The 14,169-nt window shown below is 36.3% G+C and overlaps 1 protein-coding gene across 1 annotated transcript in view; it reads left to right on the top strand.

Annotated features, from left to right (window-relative positions):
* The window catches only part of MACROD2 (mono-ADP ribosylhydrolase 2), a gene marked incomplete at its 3' end in the record, with an annotated part of 1,963,559 nt that overhangs the window by 1,146,457 nt on the left and 802,933 nt on the right, over positions 1 to 14,169 (top strand). The window contains 1 exon segment of the mRNA XM_082670986.1: positions 12,232 to 12,353. Within this exon segment, the coding sequence (XP_082527112.1) occupies positions 12,232 to 12,353 (122 nt within the window).

Here is a 14,169-nt window from a genome sequence, read left to right as displayed (position 1 = left end):
TAGCATACGGTATTTGTTTTTCTTTTTCTGACTTACTTCACTCTGTATGACAGACCCTAGGTCCATCCACCTCACTACAAATAACTCAATTTCGTTTCTTTTTATGGCTGAGTAATAGTCTCCTGATATCATTCTATCTGATTATAATTACACATTCTAGTGACCATCTTTAGACACTTCTCTATAATATAAAATATTTTCCTACTCATAATAAACTCCCCATTATTTTACTCTGCCTGTTTCTCTCATCATATTATATCACTCAAGCATGACCCCATTTCCAAATAAAAATTGAAATTTTTATTCATTGGCCTACACAATAGTATATTACTAGAGAATCAATCACCAGATGTTATTTATTTACATGTATTTCTTTCTTTTAAAATCTGGTATTCATTGCTTAATTATCAAAACTTCCAGGCAAACATTCCATTGTTAGCATCTGAGTTACTATGGAAAGAACTCTTGGTTTTCTTTGAGTGGTTTTACATTAATGGTTTCCACTAAATAATCTTGCAGAGGCACATCTCAGTGATATTTTGTCTTCCCCTGAGTGATTCTATGTCAGACCCAAAATAGGCAAGGAAGAAGGTAAAAAAAAAGTACCTTGATACAGGAAAGTTAGTTACCTTCAACTGTACAAGTTTTGTTTGTTTGTCTTGCTGATTCTTCTTTTTGTCCCCTTTCTGCATTTTATTTTTATGTTAAGGATAGATTTTTAGAAGACTTGACAAGCACTACCATAAGTTGGACCTCAATTACTATATATTCTGATTTCCCCATTTCTGTCATCCCCTCAGTCACCCAGAGTGGAGTTACTTTGGATGAATTTTGACTCTTCCCTTTCTTTTCTCCCACCCACCTTGAAACCATCATCAAAATTGGCCAGAACCTTTAAGTTTCTTGAATTATCTGTGTCCTTTCTCATTCCTGCCAACCTGGTTTAATGTTAGCTGGTCTCCTTCCCTTTAGTAGCTTCCAACTCATTCTATGAAGAAGGAAGCATAAGGAAGGAAACCGTTGTCATGATTTCTCTTGGGAATGCGTGATCCTGAAGGATCTGTCTTTGCTTTATCCTGTGATATCTGGTAGAATTCTTGTTTACAAAGCTGTGCCTGCCATTTTCTTCTCTACTAGAATCAACTGATCTGGTAGCAGTCATCTTAGACTTTCTTCCTTGAGTCCTAGTTACTAGGACTGGATATTTATATTTAGGGGATATTTGTATTTAGTTACTAGATCTGGACTAGTCTTAAGTAAGCAAACTGCTTATTTAAGAAGAGCATCTCTATTCTCAAGCAGCTGGCGAGTAGAAATGATCTGATCACTGTCTCACAGAAATGGAAAGAGAAGTTCTAAAGATTGAGAATCTTTATATCCTAAAGACAAAAATTGCATTCAGTTAAGATTACTCTTTTAAAATCCCTTAACTCATACAAAAGTTGAAACAGAGAAATACCATTTCTTAACAAGACCAGTACGTCTGGTTTTCCCTATAGAGTTGAAAGAGATCACTGTTTCTTCAAACCTGAGAACCAGATGAAGTAGTTAATGGTGCCAATTTTCCATTAGAAGTGGGAATATTTATTTTTAGTTACTAGATCTGCACAGAAAGAAGCTCTAGTGTAGCAATTCTCAAAGCGGGATTTAGGGATACCTCTTTCAGGGGATTTGTGAGGTCAATACCATGTTCATAATAATATTCAGAGATTATTTGCATTTTCACTTTCTTTCTCTCTTGAGTGTGCAGTGTAGTTTTCCAGAGGTTACATGACATGTGATAGCATCATTTTCCTGATAGTTAATTGTATATGTGCTTTTGTTTTCTTGTGTGATAGATATGACCCACCAAAACAAAAGCTCTCACAAGGTCCTCAGTTATTTTTGAGTATAAAGAGGTTCCAAAACCAAAAAGTTTGAAAACAGCTTCTGTTTTGCACAAAGAGCCAATCATGTCTGAGAGGTAGGTGGGAATGCAGCCTGATCTCTTGGAGTCCAGCAATGTAAGTTCATGTTCATGCGAGAGCAAACACTCATTGTGGAAATGTTTAGTGAAATAGTCCTTATTATTTAAATATTTTGTCATTCTCACTCCTCCTAACCCCTTGTTCATATTATTGAATTCGTATAAGTGAACTCATGAAAAATGCAACTTCAGAGTATAGAAATTTCCATGTGTTTTTTCTTTTAGAATCAATGTTAATCTCATTTTTAAAATGTTCTGTCCTTCTCAGTTGTCTTTTCTAAATAGAACTGTTCCTCTAGAAAATTAGATGTAGAGCCTTGTGTGGATGTTTATACCATGAAAGTGCAACCCAGAAGAGAGTACAGGTGTAAATGTATGGAGTAGCTGTAGTCCAGTGGAGTCTTATGAATGTACTGGTCTCAGGGAGAAATTAAACCTGGTTTATTTTGATGGAGAGGTGGGTTCATTATACCCAAATGTCACTTTTTAAAGAAACACGAAAAGTGATCCCATTAATTTTTTGAGAAGACATGTAGAGAATCTGCAATTTTCCATTTTGTGATTTGAGAGCCAAAACCAATCTGTAGAACAAAGCCAATTTATTCTAAAATGAACCATGTGCAGATGAGGGAAGTGACACATTTTAAAAATGCATTTAATTATCTCTTGCAGAAAAAGGCAAAGGAGTCACTGCACACTTTTTTTTTTTTTCTGTTGGAAGTCTTGGGAAAGAATCTTATAGCTTTTACTAAAAAGTGTGATGGTATTAGAATTGTGTGTGTGTGTGTGTGTGTGTGTGTGTGTGTGTTTAAATTGTAGTGCACTTATTAGGAAATCTTTGATCAGGCTTTGCTAAGTCTTTCTGTGAAGAAACAGATTCTTAGTTCTATAAAGATTTATGTTGAATGATCTGAACCAGTCAAACTGCATTGCATTGCTTGCTCAGTCTAGTCTGTCCATTTCACCTCATTGTTTCCTCTAATCCAGTTTATCATCTCTGATTAGATTGACTATATCAGGCCAACTTTTACTGAATCACTCACAAATTCACTAATTATCTATTAGGCAATTGTTCCCATAGAGTTCTTGGCTTTGCCAGGAGACTCAGACATGGATTGGTCATGTTTTTTGCGGTGGAAGCATAGTCTCCACATGAAGACAGGAAACACAGAATAACGTCACAGAGTTAGAAGGAATCTCGATGCATACATAGTCATATTTGATTGCCTCTGATGACAGGAAATTCCCTGCCTCCTCAGGCAGAATGCTGTGTTATTGGAGAGCTCTGACTGATGGAATCTTCTTAGTTGTGTGTACAGAAATGTTCATGTTAAAAGTCATGTAAATGGTCAAATGAAAGTGTTATTGGAGACCAGAAGAGGAGAATTGAGTTCAGTTTAGTTCATGTAGTGGGGTTCATGGATCATATCTTCAAGGAAGGTCACTTCTTTTTGAGTTTCATGGGATGGGAAGGATCTTGAGAGGCAAGGATGGAGGAAAGGATACAGGATAAGGCCTGTAGTCAGAAAAAACACAAGACCTGTTTGGTGTGAGTGAACAGAGCAATTACCTTATGTACCTGGCACTTAGTGGATTTATTTATTTAAAAAAGGAGAGAATGACTAAGTGAATGATTGCAAAAAAGCCTTTCTAGTCCATACTTGTGGTGGCAAGGGAGCTATAAAGGAAGGCTGTTGACAAACAAGCACACTGACCCCTCTGCACACTTCAGTCCCAGCCTAGATTCCACATTTGTAGAGTTACCCTGTGGAGGGGACTGACGTTCATTTATTTTTACTCACTACATAGAATTTTTAAAGCCTATTTTCCCCTTGTTTCTTCATAAAGTACTGGTTTTGCATCTCTCTGAAAAGGCTGCCAATTGCCATCCATCCCTTGAACCAGAACAAAGACCTTATTATTATTTTCCTTGAAAAAGTCATATTGTCTATCCGGACCTCCACCTCCTCTCACCCCTGCTATTGAAGTATTAAAAATGCCATGTATTTGACTCACTTCCTTCTAGGATGTGTTTTCTTTTGGTTCATTCTAAAATGATAGTGAAACGTTGGAATTTTGCAGAAAATTCAGCTTCCCACAGTCTCTCTGAGACCCCTCTCTGTTGGAAATAACACTATTGTAATGCAGATGCCCCCAATACCCTGTGGAATCTCCAAGATTCTATAAATGGCTGACCACAGGATATCCCTTTTATACAAATTTCAATCTATATTATTGCAAATAGACCCTTATGTGTAGGTGTCCAGTTGAAATAGGACACAGTCTCATCAATAGGACTGACATAAAATAAACCTTTGGCAGAAGAGGTAGAGCTAGTAAAAAATTTAAAATGAGCTTTGCCCCTTCCTTCTTTCTTTTCTTTCCTTCTTTCTTTTTTTAATATGGAGGATAACATTTTGGTAGAAATTGCTCAAGTATTATTTTAAAACTTGACCCTCACAACTTAAGCTTAAAACTTCACAACTTTGAAGTCAACGAAACATGAAACATATCGTCAGCACAAGATGCCCAAAACGTGGCAACGCTGTCACATTTTAATGTAAAAATGGAATTCAAACCTCAAACTGAGCTGGGTGTACTTCAAGCTTTGACAGTGCATTCAGGGTGCCTTTATCAGCTGTCAAATGCAAATGGTGTTTAGCTACTGTGTATTTAATCTTAGGCGTAGACATAGACGTAGACATTTTATTTAGGGAACCACAGCACCAAGGAGGCTAAGAGAGGTGAACTAGGGTGAACTAGAAGCCCTTTATAACCAAGAACACTGGAGGGAAATCTAACAGGCTCAACTCACAGATTCAAAGGAAAATGCACTAGAAAATAACATTGTTAAGTGCTGGCTTATCCCAAACTCATGTGCAAAGCTGTATGACTAGTCTTTCTGAACATGGAAAGAAATCAAACATGCAGCTGAAGAAATGTATGAGAGAATAATCCAAATTTAGAAACATGCTGCAGCTGAAATCCAATCTAACTGATGTCTGCTGTAGATTGAAAAGGAACATCTTATGGACAATTGATTGTTTCTTGAAATATAATAAAAACAAGCTCTGAAAATGTGTATCTGAAAACATTGACCTAAATGGAGAAAAAAGACAGCATTTACTTTGTAATGCTATCAGGTGGTAATTCAATTTCCCATTAACTGAACTTCAAGTATTCTGTTTCAAGTTGCAGATTGGTGGTGCTTATCATATAATTGGCCAATAAGATTTGCAAATAATACTTTTAGTGCTTGGTTTTGTGGTTGTAGCTCTAGAAAAGAAAATCAATTTAATTCCATGCATTGGTTTTTCTCCTTAAAATTCATGCAATTTGAATATGATTGACAGGGCACAACATCATTATGCAGTCTGTTAGATGGACCGATTATGCTTATGAATACAAGAGTGGAGTGAATGAAAGCAACGTGTAATTGATTCTACTCTTGGTCTGACTCTTCATTAACAGTTTGAATGTAGCACAGTTGCTTCTCAGATGGGAAACGATGAGAGCAACCTATATGTGTTCCCTCAGTTGTTTTAAAATTCATTATGCTAATATTTTTTCGCAGAATGTTTTTGCTGCATTTGTTTTATCACGCGGAAGTCCGATCGAATCTTAGTAAATGATTCTCCTGCTTTCAATATTTATTTGGCATTCCAATTGCACATTTTTCAATTTACACATTTGGAAATGAAAGCATACTCCCTCCGGCACCCCCTTCAAAGACAACCTTCCATCCTACCCTCCTTTTCTATAGACTTCAGACTAATTTCCCAGGATAGAACGAGGTGGGGGGAGCACAAGGTGGTGGTTATAGCTTCAAAACAAAAGAGCTGATTTATAGGCTGATTGATTTCAGAAATAGATGAACAAAATCAGGCTCGATTTGTCTTGCCACACTTTAGTCAGATAAAGTACAAAAGGACCTGCCATCCCATTTTGCATACCTCTTCCAGGGCTTGCATTTGAGATGTTGATTAAATGTTTAGACCGCATTGCTGTTTTCTTGGCTTTCCTCAGTTGTGTAAGAAAGGGCTTCAAGTGCATGAAGGCTGCTCTTCATTTCTGGAATGTGGAGCTGGACAATTTAGGGAAACAACATTATTTTCATTGCTCACAGTGAGATACGATGCTGATTCTGTAACAGCCATTACTGCCCTTTCCTTTGCCTACAAGTTCCTGCCGGACTTTAAGACAGAAGAAACAACAAAATTAGTGCTGGGCCAGGCAGTTCTGTCTAGGAGCTACAGTCATATTGTGATCTCCAAATTAGATTGTATTTACAATTGATAAGTATATTAATTTCATATTCAGTCTTTCTCTAGCTGTGATTTTTTAATTAAATCAGCAGTTGACTTATAAAGATAATAGGTCTGAGAACTTCATACTGGAAATAGATTTCTTTCTTCTGATGAGAACTCTTAAGATCTACTCTTTTAGCAACTTTTCAAATATACAATATAGTATTAGAAACTATAGTCACCATACAGTGCATTATATTTCCAGGACTTATTTATCTTATAACTGAAAGTTTGTACCTTTTGACCTCCTTCATCCATTCATGCATCTCCTCCTGCCCCTAGCCTCTGGCAACCATCGATCTGTTCTCTGTATCTATGAGTTTGCTGGGTTTTTGTGTTTTTTTTGGATTCTACATGTAAGTGAGATCATACAGTATTTGTCTTCCTCTCTCTGACTTATTTCACTTAGCATAATGCCCTCAAGTCCCATCCATCTTATCACAAGTGGCAGAATTTCCTTCACTTTTATGGCTGAATAATATTCCATTGTTTATATATATAAAACCCATTTTTTCTATCCATTCATCCGTCAGTGGACACTTAGGTTATATCTGTATCTTGGCTGTTGTAAATAATGCTGCAGTGAACATGGGGGTGCAGATATCTATTTGAGATGTTTTTCTTTCCTTTGAATAAACACCCAGAAGTGTAATTGTTGGATCATATGGTAGTTCTATTTTTAATTTTTTGAAGAACCTCCATACTGTTTTCATGAATGACTGCATGGAAATAATCATATCAGTTTTTCCTATGATATCTACCACAACACTTGGTATTTGATAAACATGCTAACCCCCCAAAAGCCCCAGGTGTCTGGGGAATCCTTCATTGTGCCCGTTTTAAAACATGTCCACAGATGCTTTGCTACTTCTCCCATCAAGAGGTGAAGTCTGCGTGATTCCACTTGAAATGGGTGGAATTTTGTGACAGTTGCAACCAATCAGGGTACAGTGGTGGTAACACTGTGTCGCTCCCAAGGCTGGGATAGAAAGGATAACACAGCTTCCACCTCTGGCACACTTGGTCTTGGAGCCCTGAGCTGTCATGTGAGCAAGCTGACTGTTCTGAGGCTTCCATAAGGAAACCCAAACTGGCCCCCATGGAAAGTCCCTGAGACCACAGGAAGAGGGAGAGATGTCTGGCGGGCCGGTCCTTAGCTGCTGGAACCCACACTATTCCACTGCCAGCCACTACCCAACTACAACCATATGAGAGGCTCCATGCCAGACCCCCTAGTTGAGCCATTTCAGAATTGTTGATCCAGAAAAGCCATAAAAAATAATAAAGCGTTGTTGTTGTCTTAAGTTATCATGTTTTGGGGTAATTTCTTGCACAGCAATAGCCAATCAGAATTTGCATGTATACAAAGTATGAGGCTAAAGTAATGGAATTCATGATAAGCATGACAAACTTTATATATACAAATGTATGCCATTTCGTTCAATAAGTAGCCACACTGGGAAAAGTTTATTCATAATCATATAGTCTCTGTGATAGTGTGTCTCCCCACACTAATCTGTGACTTTGGGCATAATTCTTTCTCCTGTGGATCCACTGAGCAAGGGAAAATAGATTAAATTTTCTCTACTGTCCTTTTCATCTCTAAAAATTCTTGACCATTATACAAAATTCTTTGGTAACTGAGATACCTGAGAAATATGTTCCCGTCCTACATATTCACTGTAAGGTATCTAAGACTCAATTTGCATATTAAAATTATAGTAAAACTTTAAATATAGATATAAGCCATATAGGTAAAAAATGCCATTTTTCCTACCATTTAAACCCTGAAAATAATTGTTTTATATAAAGAGATTATTGAGAGTAGCAAAATAAAAGAAAAATATACCTAATGGAGTTATTATTTTAAATCCCTTGAAATTATGTAAATATTTTTAAGTGTATTTTCTTATTTATAGTGATATAAGATCATCTTTAGAGAGCACATTAACAGTCTTTATATGTTGTAGGAATATGGTAGATGGAATTCAGGAACTTGGTTTAACCATATGATCTTTGTTTTAATACTTAATTTTTGTATAGGTAACACATTCACATAACTTGAACATCAAAAATATTAGTAAACAGTGAAGTATCTTCTTCCCATATTTGGCCCTATCCTTGTAGTTTTCATAGGTTAACCACTGCTGTTAATTACTTGTTTATCCTCCCAGAGATATTTTATACATATACTAACTAAAACAAATATGCATTCTTTTCTACATCTGTGGAGGTATTTTTACACTAATGGTACCATGCTTAACATTTCTGCATCTCTTTTCTTCCCTCTCTCCTTCCCTCCCTCCCTCCCTCCCTTCCTTCCTTCCTTCCTTCCTTCCTTCCTTCCTTCCTTCCTTCCTTCTTCCCTCCCTCCCTCCCTCCCTCCTTTCCTTCCTTCCTTCCTTCTCTTTCTCTCTCTCTGTTTCTTTCTTTTTCTTCCATAGTAATATATCCTGAATATCTTTCCATATTCATACATAAATACCTTCATTGTCCTTTTTACAGAAGCATAATGTTTCATTGTATAAATGTACAATTATTTCACTAGTCCCCTACTGATGGACATTTAGGTTGTCTCCAAGCATATCATCCACAGAATATATTCCTAGAAATCGAATTATTATACCAAAAGGAGTCTACATTTGTAATTTGGAAAGATATGGTTAACCACTGTCTCTGGGAATGGTGCCAGTTTGCATTTCATTGTATAGTCATGTTGGAGAAAATTGAACCATGACTGATGTTCATTTGTCTGGAAAGTAGTGAATTAGACTACTCAGAAACTATAGCTTAATTCTTGATAGACATGTAGAAGAGGGATTGTATTTGAGAGCTGCAAAGAATCTTAGAGGCCATCTTATTCAACTCCTTTTAGGTTTTAAGACCAAAACCCAAAGAGAAGAATGACTTGCCCAAGGTCAACAGCTGGTTAGTGACAGATCTGGGACTTCTGACAATTATAATCAGATCTTAGGGCTTACAGTCTGGTGCTCTTTCCACACCAGAGGGAAGGTAACTGCCACTCCTGCCTGTATGCTCAGGATGCCTGGGATGCCGCTGCTGCTGATAATTAGTATTTCTTGAGTGTCTGCCTGTACCAGGCATCAGATGAAACACTTCTATTTACATTATCTTATTTATACCATGGAATCCACAAATTCACGTGCAAGATAATTGCATAAATTGAATGCATGTATCTCGTGTATCTCACATGCATATGTCCACTCTGAAGATTGTATTGTGTTTAATAAAATGTAAATTAATACAAAGCATCATTGAGGTTTTAATAGCTGTTTTTCTCTAACTTGTTCTCAATCAGTGGATTTTGAAACTACTACTGTGAAAGGGTAGACCATAAGACTTTTGATATGAAAAAGAGGATCCTTATACTCAAAATGCTTGAGAGCCACTTAACAGTGTTTAAAGTCCTTTTAACTGCCCAGACATCATTCTGTACTCCATCTGTCTCCATTACAAGGTTAAATACTAATGATGCCACAAGCACAGAAGAGACCACAGAGATCATCTAAGCAGCTGATTCATTTTGTGGATAAGGAAACCAAGGCAGGGACCAATGAAAGGATGGCTTCATCTGGGTTACTCCACTAGTCAGGGCTGGAGCTGGAATCAGAAAACAGGCCTCCTGACTGAATTTTATAACAGGAAAAGGGGGAACTCCTTGGTGTGTCAGAGTCACCCATAAGTACTATAAACAATTAAAATAATGAAGAAAATTTCCTTTTGAGCCTTATAGGTTTGTGGATCTGAGAGGTTGTGATATTGGTCGATAATAACACTTGATCTTGGATGCTGTAAATTTAATACAGAGCATAACCAACAGAGATCAATATTTTGATGTTCAGGATGCTCTTTTATTGGCTGTTTGTCCTCAGACTTAAATTAAATGGAGAAGTGAAGAAATGCAAGGAATAATTTTTCAAAAATTCCATGTAAGTTTTGTAGAGAAAGATGGCTAAGGGAGAAAGCAAAGGAAACATTTATTTATTATGTCATTATTTCCAGCCCTTATGGACTTCTCTCTCTCTCTCTCTCTCTCTCTCTCTCTCTTTCTCTCTTCTTCCCATTAATGCCCCTAAGCCCTGTGTTCACTTGGCAAAAGTAGCCACATCTTTATGACCTGGATAAGAGACATTTATTCTTGACCTTCTCCATCCACAAAATAAGGAAACCAAGGTCATATCCTGTTGCTCTTTTATATGGTATTTGATGGACAGAGGCACTGGGAATGAGGTTTAAGAAAATAAATAAAACAAAAGAAACAAAAAACATAGATTTCACCTTCAACAATGGCAAGGGGGAGGGTGCCAAAATTGCCCTGGAATAACAGGACACAGGTTAATTTGTGGAAACTTAGGCCCATGAGGGAATCTGCAAACCTTAGGTTTAGTCAAATGTATTTTGGAAACAGAGCATTCTGTGTTCATCACGCCCCTCCCTTGTGGAGACTCACAATTCATTGTAGCATCCTAAGTGTCCAGAGGAACCCTACACTAAGGTAACTGATTGACTTAATCTCACCTGGTGATCCCCAAATTTAATTGACCTTTAAACCCATATCTTACTGAACCTGCTTTGGGACATCTTGTTGCAATTCTTGTTTGTTATTACAAAAACAATATTAGTGTGTGTGTGTGTCTGTGTGTCTGTTTGGTTTTGTTTTGTTTTTTGCTAAATACAACCTAATCTCCCTTTTTCCTCTCGTTCTATTAATATGTCATAGCGGTTCTCACTTTAAAGCCAGGTTTGTCTGTGAAATAACATCTGCATAAACTCACTAATGAGGTTTCTGCCTATTTTGATAACAAGATATCATCTTCAACATTATCTGACAAGGGTTTAAATACTGTTTAAAGTCATTAAAAGTTGAAATCAACATTTGGGGATTTTCTCAACATTAAATAATACTCTCGACATTTAGCAGACAATTAACAAAGATCTTTCTCTTAGTGATTTATTTTCTGCTATTTAAATTTCATATGCAATTTAAAACTATTCCATAGTCGCATTTTGGTAAAGCGTTCTTATTCTCTTGTTACTGTTTTTGAAATTAAGTGATACTGATTAGCCAAAGCAAGTCATTTATTTTCATTATAATATTCTAATGACCGAATTTCTTTTTTGATCAAAGTTGATTAGTTATTGTTATTCACATCATTTAAATAAGTTTATAATCCAGATTAACAGATAAGACTGAGAAGCAGGAGTTACAAGGCATTTTCAAGTAATTTGGATTAAAAGTTGGTCTATTTCTTACAACCTTTATTGACTTAGAACAAACATATGGACACCAAGAGGGGAAAGGGGTGGTGGTGGTGGTGTGATGAATTGGGAGATTGGGATTGACATGTATACACTAATATGTATAAAATAGATTACTAATAAGAACCTGCTGTACTAAAAAATAAATTAAATTAAAAAATAACCCTTTTAGTGTTATTACTGATTATTATAAATTCTTTTGACATATTTCCAGAAACTTGCCCTTCTGTATTGTGTACAATGCCTGATACTATTGTCTTATTTATAAGTAAGGTGATGTGTAAGATTGGTACTTCCTTCCCATGTCAATTCAGAATGTTCATTTTGTAGGCAACTATTTCTCAGTTTATTTCCCACTGAGGATTTGTCTTCTGCCAGCGTGCCAATTATTCACACCTTATATTATAATCTGTTATGCTTGGATCTGACCAGTAGCGATGGAACAATTTACTGGTAGGGGATTCCTTTTCACAATTATCACCTTCCTGGAAATTTGCCTACTTTAAAAAGCTGTGCTATCTAAAATCTTTTACCAGAGAAGCATTTGCATCATCAGTATTTCTTAGCTTGCTTGTCTCCAAGCTCCAACACAAATACCTAAAATAAATAAAGCACCAGTTATGTGAAAAGTGAAAAATATCTTGCTTATCCTATTTTTCCTTCCTTTTGTATTTACAGATGTTATCCATACCGTAGGACCAATAGCCAGAGGCCATATTAATGGTTCCCACAAGGAAGACCTTGCAAATTGCTATAAATCATCTCTGAAACTGGTGAAAGAAAATAACATCCGATCAGTTGTAAGTACTTTTATGCTTCTTATTTCTTATTCTTTTTCAGCCTTTTTATACTGGAAAATCAATCTTGTCCAAAATGAGGGTAGGATATCATTTCTATAATTCTAAAAGCTAAGTTTAACGACCTTAGTACGTGATGTAGTCTGTCGGTTATCGTGACTCCACTCGTTTGTATACGCTAAATATTTGCCTAATTGTTTTAGAATTTAAAAGTATAGAGTCCCAGAACTGGAACCATCACATCTAATTTATTTTCTCCTTGTTGCCCTTATCTTTTGAAGAAAATGTTTGTGAGTGTGTGTGTGTGTGTGTGTGTGTGTGTGTTTTAACTTGAAAGATGTTATTCTTTTAGATTGATTTTGGTTTTCCTAAACTAATACTCTGTAGTTGGGTATGCCACATCCCTTCTTAGTTCTAGCAATTTAGATGGGAGAGTTCAGAAAATGTGGATCTAATCTATTTCCTTAGCAGTAGGCTGAGATGAAAGGGGGTCTCCTCTAGCTGGATTTGGAGGTATTTATTCACCTGCTTTTCTTTTGCAACATGCCCTACATTTATTACATCTCAATTACACCAGTCAAATAAAACTATGAGAAAAATGAGAGTGTAAATACCCAATCGTAAGTTAATTTGGGCAGAATCCCTTGGGTTTTTCAGATAGATGTTAACCTTGCCGAAATCATGGAACAGGAAGATAGTTAAACACTTGACTTCTTAGCAGGCTGAATGGATCAGCATTGCTTGCGAGTTCACAGAAGTGGTGGTTTTATTATTTGCATGAAGGAGCATTGAGAGTCAGACACATTTAGATAACCCTGGATGGTTGCTGTACTTTTCATGCATGATTATAATTATGAAGTGCCTTTTCCAATGTGAGTTTGCTTAAAATAAGACAACTTTTTTTCAAGCCAATTATATCGCCTTTTACATCTTTGCCTACTTGTTAACAGAGCTAGATAGTTCATCTCACTCTTTGATTTTTAAAAATTTTCTCTTTGCAAATGAATCAATAAGTTAGACACTGTTTTGTCTTAGAGGAGAAAGCTGAAGTTCAAAGAGGGAGCAAAGTAAGCTACTAAACCAGTTGACTCATTTTGTTCTCTAAAGGAAAATAACAAAAATCAAAACAGGTGTGCACTTTCTGGGAGTAATTAAAATTTTGTCAATATAGCTTATTGATTAAAAGAGGCAAATGGGGCTGAAGTGCTAAGAAAGATGGATATGTATAGAAGTTTCCAACTTGGGAAATATGGACCTTGCGACGTGAAGAGAATATGCTAACAAATTCACTGGCATCTCTAATGATTTTCTTGAAGTCAGTAAAAAGTAAGAAGAGACTAGCCCATTAGAAACAGTGTAAAAACATCACCCATCCTTTTAACAGAAAAAATAAACATCCCTAACTATGATGACCTTAAAATAATCATATCTGCTGTTACTGTACTTGCTACCATGAGGTAAAGAGTGGAAGAATTATCGACTAAGTTAAATTAACTTTTATCAGGTGCCCTACAATGTGATACTCTAGTCATCCTGAGATTGGAATTAGGTCTATTCTATGTTACCATGTTTGATGATGATTTTGAGGGGTTAATTACATGTGACTTGGATAAAATTAGCACGTGGTGGCACTAAACTGAAGTCATTGCAATATTAGTAAATAAAAATGGAGATGGAAAATATCTGCAAAGTATGAAGGAAAATGTCCAGCTAAATTAATCACCACGTTCTTACATGGTTGACTGGAGTTGCCATCGAATATCTTGTCTGATATTCTTTAAAACAATCTGCCTTCCTTGCTTCTTTATTTCTTTTCTTT

The sequence above is a fragment of the Grampus griseus genome (assembly GCF_964374135.1).
Source record: "Grampus griseus genome assembly, chromosome: 14".
Lineage (NCBI taxonomy): Eukaryota > Metazoa > Chordata > Mammalia > Artiodactyla > Delphinidae > Grampus > Grampus griseus.
Note: the sequence above shows the minus strand (reverse complement) of the source record. Positions and strands in the feature narration are given on the sequence as shown.